Source organism: Penaeus chinensis, chromosome 9 (genome assembly GCF_019202785.1).
Source record: "Penaeus chinensis breed Huanghai No. 1 chromosome 9, ASM1920278v2, whole genome shotgun sequence".
NCBI classification, from domain to species: Eukaryota; Metazoa; Arthropoda; class Malacostraca; order Decapoda; family Penaeidae; genus Penaeus; species Penaeus chinensis.
The window spans coordinates 32,092,827-32,102,826 of record NC_061827.1 but is presented as its reverse complement, the minus strand read 5'-3'; the positions used below and the strand labels follow the sequence as shown (position 1 = coordinate 32,102,826).

The following is a 10,000-nucleotide window of genomic DNA, read 5'->3' as shown; positions in this document are numbered from 1 at the left end:
AAATTCATTTCTTTAAGATAATGCTATTAATCAATTGTTGTATTTGCTGATTTGAATAGCTTTTCAACATGATGGCAGTTTATATTTTACAGTTTCATTTGCAAGAACTAAAAAATTGGGAGGAAGCTGCCACCCCTTTCCCCCTATGTAGATGAGCCACTCAAGCAATTTCACTCTGGACTAAGACACGAGTGTACTGGCCAGTTCAGAATATCATAGTTTCTCAGCAACTTTAAACTTTTCTTTGCCATATGCCAGGATGTGCTACTTACATATTAAAAAAGTCAAGTATATGGTCTTTAGATATTTCCAAATACTAGTCTTCTTTCTTTTTAATGAATTTGGTTAAGTAATGAAAACCTTGTGTAGACATGCCCCACGTTATCAGATGGATGACAGCTTTTTTCTATATATTTAGGTATCTTTTGGGAGGTGACAGACGCCCTCTTTGAACAAGTAAATTTATAACACAGCAGTAATATTTTCAGTTCTGAAAAAAATTGTCCTCTACTTTTCTATCTGCAATTACTGTTCCAGTGAATGATGTATTGTACCAGTATTTTGAATAGGCATGATTTATTTTTTCTTATGTACTTAAAAACATATATGGGTTAACTGGCTAATGGTTGTAATACTATCAAAAGTAATCTTTTGTGTTGCATGCACAATAAATAATGGCTGACAAAATTTAAAATGAAATTTTCATACTTGGAAATGCACATAAAATCTAATCTATTTTAGATACTTGTGAACTATTTTTGCCTTTAAATGGTAATCATTCAACATCTGTGCTTTGTAAAATGAATTAGTGTTGCAGCACTGAATGAGGAACAAAGAAATAAATACTGGAAATTAGATTTAACTGCTTTCATTTGCTTTCCAAAAATTGGACAGGTTGTATGTTCTGTTTTTTTTTTATTTGTTACTATGGTCTCATTGCCATACAAGTATAGATGAGTTCTAAAGAATGATTATCCTCACTTTAAGGCATTCATGGTTCCTGATTCAGGAGGTATAAATCAAACATAAAATCATTTACAAATTTATTACAAATCCTAAATATTCTCTTAATAGCACAACTAATTACATGACTGGCTGCCTGCCACACCTATTATCCTGAATATCATGGATATCTCCTTTTTTGCTGTATCATAGAAGTGCACAACAAAATACTAGTCACACATAAAACCTAAATGGATGTCTCTTAAACAAATCAATATGATGTTCCTGCATGATAATGTACACTACACAGGGTTACTTCATGTACTGCATGGGGTCATGAAAATCACATTATGAAAGGAGGAAGAGGGTTGCAATAAAATAAAGGCATCTTTAAGGTATACAAACAGAAACGCTGATGTCCTGAGAAGTTAGAGGATATGTAAATTCTTATTTGTGCTTTATAATGTTTCTTTACACTTCTGTTGTATAAAGCAATCTTCATTTACATTATAATTATGTCTTAAATGGAAATTTCGTTTTCTTCATGATCACAAAGCTTGGTTATAACAGTTATTTTCTAGCACATGATTATTCCATATGTAATCAATGTGGGTGTTCTGTATAGGAAAACACTTACACATGCCTGGGAAAATATAAAATGGGTCATTTTGATTGACTTCAGCTCTAAAATTACAAAATTACTAACCTGTGGCTGAATTGTTATACAGGCAAAGAAATTGCATGTTCTTACACCATCTTCAGATGGTTCAAAATATATGCCTATAATTTGTCGAGCTAAACTGTCTGATTCTAAACACAGCTGAAACAGGCAAACCATAATTTCCAATGTGATTATTAGGTTACAGTATATCAGTGACAAACAGGTTACAAAAATATGTTTTAAGTTTCTGGTAAACATGGGAGTAAATATATTTGGGCACAAGGGGATATTTTCTGAGTTTGTGTTTACTTTTATTCAACCATAATCTAAGAATTACAAACAGCACTCGCTATACATTTATAAATAAATTAATAATAAGCTTCTCAGGAATGAATCAGCAACAATAAATTTCATCACAACAAATTAAGAATGATCAAGGAATGTCTGTAGTGGTGTGGAACAATTACTTGAGTATAGATATAGATATTTTTATTGATAAATGTGAATTCTTGAAACATCCAGTTATATTATCTATCAAATGGCAGCTTCAGCACATGTCAATCATGATAATGTGATGAAATATCTACAAAAAATGACCTCTATGAAAACTTTTGCACAGCACACCTTTTACAACTTACCTAATTAAAATGGCAATAGCAAAACAATTATAATACAGATGATTTATTCTTTTAATAGTATAACTCAATATTCTCATATATTGACTACTGTAAATGCTGCGTGTAGCCAAATGACAGATGCTAAATTACGATGAGGCACCAGATTGCAATGACCTAGTGAGATTCAATATTACATTGGCATGTGAAATCATAGCTAAGCAGATCAAGGTTTTAATGTTCTTTGTATATTAAATGCAGTAACACTTTCGTAATGAAAATAAGGGAGAAAATATTGGTTTGAGTCTTAATTTACCTGTCAGAAATCTGTCTGCATATAATTTTTAATGAGAACAATTTACAGACGTGTAGAATTAATGTATATGAAATACACAACAGAAGATAACTATCTTACAGAAAATTTGTGAGTAAATTATGCATATATATATGACCCATTGACCCTGCCATTTCACACAAGCAACTTGAACTGCAGAAGAGTATTTTAATGTACACATATAGTGTCAATAAATAAGGTACTGAGAAGCATAATAATTACACTGAAGGCCAATTGCAAATATTTCACCAATCCATCTGTCAAAAAAGAGCACATGCATACCTCCATATAAACTATAAATGTATGCATGATAAAATAGTAAGCAAAAAAGTATATGCAGCATATCTGTGTACATGAACATGTACATTTGGTAAACATTTATATACAACAGCATTAACCATGTGTTTCTCAAAATATGTTAGTGAGTGTGAATGTATGTATGTATGTATTTTGTTTGCAAGTGCTATCTGTCACTGCCTTGGAAGATGGAACTGTTCTGCTATCACAGTTTATTGATATATGACTAAAAGCTGAATGTTCCCCATAGTTAAGAACATTAACAATTCTTGGCTGGAATTTGAAGTCACCACTCAAGAGGTGGAAGACACCCGAGATCTGCTCTTACACTGATTGACAATGGACAAGTTAACAAAAGCACTCTCTGGCTTTTGCTACTTCTCCTTAGCATACAGAGCATATAAAGTATTTCAAATTCTTCATTAACATACCATGACACTTTTGTTTGTACAGTTTACACTTAGAAAAATCTTCAAAACTATGCAAACCATCAACAGTATTTATGAACACAAAGATCTGTACATAAAACCCAGCACTGTCTCTGTAAATATACTGTCAAATAGTAACAAATATATTTTTTTTACAAATTGCACAATATACTCGAGCATTCAAATTACAGAATTTCCAAAAGTCTCATCTTTTTTGGTTTCAGCATTTTCATAAATTAGTATGGTGATCACTTCCTACGAATACATTACAATTATCACATGTTTATTTTATAAATATAATAATTATCAATAATTACATTTTACTTCAAACACAAATCTTAGTTCCATGATACACATCTTTTTTTTGTCTGTTTTCTCCTTTTGTATTTTTCTAAACACTTTTTCATACACATTCTGTAATATATGATATCATATAAAGGTTTTCTTCATTATTTTCTATTTATTCTACTGCAAAGCCACAGGTTTCCTCCACAGCTTGGGTCAGTTTCTCAAACATCTTGCTGTGCGACTCATATGGAGGTATGTCTATGCGGTTGAAGCAAGTGTGAGCTTTGGGCAGGTTCTCTGCAAATTAAAGAAAAGGGTGTAGTCAACTACATAAGTAATAAAAAATTTATATCACTTCGTTAACAGAACAATAAAAAAAAAGTTGCCAAATATGTTTATATTAACATGAAATTTATATATTAACCTATTAAACACATACATACATACCTGCTTACAGACCTATAAGTGCAGATTAGCATGTATCTGCCCCCCCCACCAGACAGAGAGAAGCAGACAGAGATAGACAAACACACAGGTAGACATAGACAGACAGAGACACAGACAGAGACAATATATATAGAAGACTTACCTGTTGGAGCTTCAATCTGATGAATGGTGAAGAGCCTAGGTCCTGCAGCGCCAGTGGAACCTTGAAGGGCCTTGAACCCTTGCAGAGGAACACGAGATGATCCTGTCACGAACTGAAGAAGTCTTGCTCTCATTTCCTCTGAATACGAGTCGACAATTTGCCAGAACCAGCCGACTACCGGTGTTTCGGGTGTGCAGTGCTATAAAGACAACAGATTTTGGTAAAATATAAAACAAAGCAAAACAAAATGAAAAAAAAACATGGAAACATTTACATCAGCTTGCCTATTTGTTTATTGGTTTGAATTACTACATATGATACTAATATTTGATCCTCCTCCAGAACCAGCTACAAAGATTAGAGATTTTGGTTTCAATATCTATTCTTTAAACATACACAATGAGTTCTTACCTTTAACCTTGTATTGGCCTTCCAATCATCAATATCAATCTTGCCTAATCCACCAATTATCAGTTCTAATTCCCTTTCATCAAATGGCTTCAGTAGATGTTGTGGTACGACTTCTGTGAAGCCCTTCTGCAAAGCTGCAAATTGCTGCTCAATACCCTGGAATCAAAGTAAGAAAATTAGATGTTATTCATAAAATGATCAATCAGAATGCATCTTATATCATACTACCATAGACTATAAGAATCATCTTTGTGAGTACATAATAAACAGGAAAAAAAATGCATAAACCTGTACTCTACAACAACTTACCTGCATAAAACGGTAAGTAACATAGAGCCTGACATATTCTTTTTTATTATCTTCAGTAACTGCAACATTACTGCCTCCAGGCTTGAGTTCCCTCATCTGAATGACCCCAAATGAGTCATGTTCAACAGTGAATGTGGTATCAATGACATCTGTAATGTCATTCTCCCTGAAAGAAAAATAAAGTGAATTAAATACATCTTACCTCTATAAAATAAGTTGTAATAAAGAAACCTCCTCAACTTTACACATTAAAATAATCTCAGAAATTAGACCAATACAAAATAAAAGACAATAAATCCATTTCCAATGTACTTACAGCATCCAGTTGAGCGAACGATGAAGTTCTGGATCAACAGCTTCTATATCATCCAAAACTATGAGTTTGTTGAGCAACATCTTGTAGAATGGCATGGAGAACCCACCATCTATGTAGTGTCCATGGAAAACTGCCATTCCTATCACTCGACCCACAAAATGGAAATAGGACAGATGCTCCTAAAATAAAAAAGAAAACAGCTGAAATTATAATGCTATCATAATAATAATAATAAAATCAATTAGGTTTCCATTAAGTATTTAAAAGACAAGATATATTTTCAACTAATTCTCTGGTAATTAAACTGAATGCAATCCAAACAAAAGTAATAACAAAATAATATTTTAGCAGTTTACTAACCCAGAATTGAATGGCATAATCATCTCTTTGGACATTAAATAAAGAGTACCAAACAATATAATTTTCATATTAGCCATCTGACGTCCACTGTGCTTTTGTTTAAAATATTTTTTTTTTTTTTTTTTTTTGCAAATGATGGTTTCACAAGCACTTAATCACCAAGGAGTTATTTACTAGGCCTACATTACCTTAACCCAAAGGCCCTAGAAAAATATTAAGTTCACTGTAGTACTGTTTTGTGAAATGCCTCTACACCTAGATGGCTCTGCAAGTGCTTAGCCACAAAAGAGTCAATTAGTAGAACGTGTGACCTCACCTGATTTCACCTTTCCTTGAGTTTGCAATAAAAATGATTATACAGATAGCATTACTAATGCTATCAGTATCATTTTTGTTATTTTTATTATAGACTTTATAATTACTATAGTGTTCTTGAAATTGCTAACCAGAAAATATTTTTGAAAATCAAGGAAAAGGTGAGTCAAGGCAATACTTGTAACTGGCTCTTTGGTGACTTAATACTTCTAGACACATCTATGTATAAAAACAATTCATAAATTAAACTCAGGTATGGTATGGTGGCTTGGGTTTAAATTATTATTTTATTACCTTTCTTGAATATAGATGGGAAAAAAGTGTTATTTCAGATATCATTACTACTGATACTAATGTTATTATTACCATTATCATCATTAGAACATTACCAAATATAACAATAATAATAAAAAAGTCTTTCTCCCAATTAATTCAATGAATGCGGTAAACAGGTAGGGCTAGTAAGAGACTCCTTGGTAATTAAGGGCTTCAGAAGCTATCTGTGTAAACAAAATTAATAAACCAGAACATAGTGGACCATGAATGTAGACATGCCTTTCTAGGTTCGTATAACCAATAAAATGTATGCAATCCTACACTACAATTTTTATAACATTTTATAAAATTAAAAATGTCCTTTCTCTTATCTAAACCACAAACAGAAACACATTGTTAAAGATTTTAAAGACAGCTAAAAATATAATGCTTGCACATAATATAACAATACTCACTGGATTCACACTTGAGTCTGCATTGATCTGAAGTGTGTAAATGTCATCCCTGGAATACTGGAAAAGTCCATAGTATGGATTGAGCATTTCATGGGACAACAGGTACAACCATTCTCGAGCAACTCCACCATAATCAAGTCCTTCTTCACCTTTGAACTTAACCATTAATCTTTTTCGTAAATCTTTTGGCCGCATCTTCATGATTTGTCTATAAGATTCCTCAAAGATTTCACCACGTGGTATGTCCAAACGACAGTGTCCACTCTGTGGCTGGAGGCACTGTAGTTCTGCCCTTAACACCTTCATCTTTGCCACTAAATCTCGCTTATATTTTGGGAGACAATCACCTTCTAGGTCTATCACAGCTGGATCCTTAGATCCAGGAGTATTATTGTTACTACTTATTTGTAAGTTTGTGCTGTTGTTCTGCAACACCACAGGGTTACTAGTGTTACTGGTATTGACAGTAGTGTTCATACTACTATTTAAACTACTGCTTAAACCACTTCCTTCACTGCTTATATTACTAGTATTACTAACACTTGTAGGCACAACACTTGTTGAAACTTGAGTACCATTGATAAGTGAATTATTGTGTTCTTCAGTACTAGGCAAAGCACTTGAAATAGCGTCCATTGCTGAGTTGGCTTCAGGAGAGGGCCCTCTACTTCTGGATGAGCTATTTCTTCTACTGTTAGAGGAACTATTACTTCTATTATTTGAGACACTAGTGGAAGAGACTGGAGGACTCTCAGTCTGTGAACTAATTCTGGGGTCACTGCCACTTCCACTTTCAATTATACTAGATCGATTGCTCCCTTCACTGCGATTCCTGGAAAAGGGAAATGGAAAAAAGATGTTAGAAAGCAGAAAATTATTTTTTTATTTATTTTTTTTTAATACGAACCAAGTACTGCATTTTTTCATACAAAATCATTTCATTACATCACTACTCACCTGAGTATATTATTGAGAATATGACTGTTAGAAAGCCTGGGATCGGTGAACTGTGTCGTACGATTGCTGTGGTCTAAGAAATATGGCCTGCCACTTGGAGTATGTCTGAGTTCCCATCCTCTCGGGAGTGGCTCCAGCTCATCAATATTTATATCTCCTAAATCTCGGGGTACTCTTGGATCATGCCATGTGGAAGTACCAGTGTGAATGTTGTAGTAGTACACCTGACCTTGCTGTGTTGTTCTCATTTCTGTGGAAAATATACAAGCAAATCAAAAACATCGAATAATAAGCCATAAATTTAGTAGTAACAGGAAAAGGGATCTTGGTACAGAAGGCCCCTATAAATTGTTTTCATAGTGTTAACACTGTGGTTACATTTATAACCATAACATTTGTAGAGATGCAAGCAACCTCCCTTTTAAATCCAGAACCAAAACTGCCCCAAACTGTCACATTCATGAATAATGCAAAAAATACTTAATCTCACCTTCTCTTCAGTAGGAATGGAAGTTACACTATATCAAAATTAATATATCATTAAATTCATTCACCGTTTTTCAATCCCTAACATTAAGAGAATATAACTGTCTTTTGAAACAAAGTTAACTAGTTCTACTATTAGTCTACAAAATAAGTAATACTTTTATTCTATCCAAAAATGTTAATGTATAGAATTAATGAGTTATCTTATCTATGTTCATGGAATATGCTTAAATAAATGTAGAAATATATATTCCAACATGGATGGTCCAAATTATGATTATTAGGTTGATTCACAGCAAGGTGCTTGTCATATGAAGCTTTTAATTTGCAGAAATAAATTTTACCTTTCTAAACTGATGAAGCTCATCAAATTCTAACCATTATTCAAAGTAAATGTGAATTATGAGACCATTTAAAAAACTGGATATAGGAACCTACCAAACCCATCAGGAAGATCAAGCGGCTGATGAAGCTGGTTACGTGAGAGGTAGTTACGGTGGCGAGCAGATCGTCTTCTAACTGAATCTGGGTTCCGTCGAGATTCTCCTGTATCTCTTTGGCTTACACGCTCTACACTTTCAGCCCTGCTCCTTCTGTGTTCTCTAGGATCTCTGCATTTCAGATAAAATTATGATGAAGCACAATTCAGAATTTTGTTTATGTTTTTAATATATCAATAAAAAATGCATCTCATCTTTGAGAGGCAGGAAGTAAGTTATCTTTCATTAAAAGGAATTTCAGAATTTCAGCAAGACATCTCATTACTTGATATATGCAATATATTTAAGAGAAATATATTTTAAACAGAATTCAAAGAGACCATCCTAAAGGGGGGGAAGGGTATATGCATTGAAAAAATACCCTACAAATCCTAAGATATAACAAACACCATAAATGATTCCCAATATACTTTTTTCACTGAACTTTACTTTTAGATATCAGTTGGAATATCTCCTAACTCATTTTTCCCATCATATGAACAACTATGAAAGACCCATAGTGGTATTAAAAAGAAAAGAAAATTTCAAAAAGGAGCACTGCTATACATCAAATATGGTTTGATTGAGATTTGGTGATGGGCATTAGCCTGCACATTGATAAATTCTTGTTTTCCAATTCATTTCATGAATGCCTGATACTTTTCATACATATATCACATAAATTACTTTTTATATGCCAATTAAGACTGAAAAATGTGCCCCAAATAATGAAGTATAGTAATATAAACCTATCAAGTTTCATTACATTCTCAAACAACATTTCCCTAAATGAAAAATTGAAATATGTCAAATTTGAGATATTATGCAAGAATCCACTGAAATTAGTAAACAGTTTCTGTAACAATTACAAACAATTAGAAACCTATTTCCAACAATCTTTGTTACATTTACTGGTTTATTACAAAAAGTTTATTGCATTAAAATATCTTAATTCATTACCTTCTGACTGGTGTTCCCTCTTGTGGCACATCAGAAGAAGTAGTATTGGGATTACTGAGCACAATATTTCCTCCTGCTGGTGACGTAGTCGTACTTGCAATTGTTGTGGAAGAAGTGGAGTGTCTACTCGGAGAAGCAACGCCACTGGTGTCAGCCGGCCTGCAACACGCGGCACTGTGTCGTGAGGTCGGTGCTGGTTCATACCAGGAAGATGAAGAGGGTCCAGTGCAAGGAGAATCGAAGGCAGAGTAGGGAGGACAAACCTCATGACAGTCCATTGAGTAAGAAGGAGGAGCCGAGGGTACAGTGGTTGGATTGGAAAAATAAGGACCATAAACCTCATTAGAACCTACAGTGCAATTGGGAGGGGGTGAAGAAGCAGATGAGGAGCAGGCCTGAACAGGTACTCTACCACAACTAGGAGAAGCAGAGGATGAGGATGTGTGTATCTGACTAGATACTCTGCCACATCTGTGAGTACCATTAGACACACAAGGTTGACTAGTACCTCTGGAACAGCTGG

At 33.8% G+C, this 10,000-nt stretch overlaps 1 protein-coding gene across 3 annotated transcripts in view; it reads right to left on the bottom strand.

The window, feature by feature from the left end:
• Positions 1-1,030: 1,030 nt before the first annotated feature.
• LOC125029165 (E3 ubiquitin-protein ligase SMURF1-like) overlaps positions 1,031-10,000 on the bottom strand; it is a 90,346-nt gene continuing 81,376 nt past the window's right edge. Inside the window, exons 7-15 of one of the 3 annotated variants that reach the window (XM_047619009.1) lie at positions 9,478-10,000; positions 8,477-8,649; positions 7,553-7,802; positions 6,596-7,427; positions 5,190-5,368; positions 4,874-5,039; positions 4,565-4,720; positions 4,154-4,352; positions 1,031-3,861 (exon numbers count right to left, since the gene is read on the bottom strand). The exon at positions 9,478-10,000 is cut by the window's right edge and continues 248 nt beyond it. In XM_047619009.1, coding sequence (XP_047474965.1) covers positions 3,737-3,861; positions 4,154-4,352; positions 4,565-4,720; positions 4,874-5,039; positions 5,190-5,368; positions 6,596-7,427; positions 7,553-7,802; positions 8,477-8,649; positions 9,478-10,000 — 2,603 coding nt within the window. In that variant the 3' untranslated portion in view covers positions 1,031-3,736. The remainder of the gene's footprint in view (positions 3,862-4,153; positions 4,353-4,564; positions 4,721-4,873; positions 5,040-5,189; positions 5,369-6,595; positions 7,428-7,552; positions 7,803-8,476; positions 8,650-9,477) is intronic. The other 2 variants (XM_047619010.1, XM_047619011.1) reach the window with 2 other exon arrangements.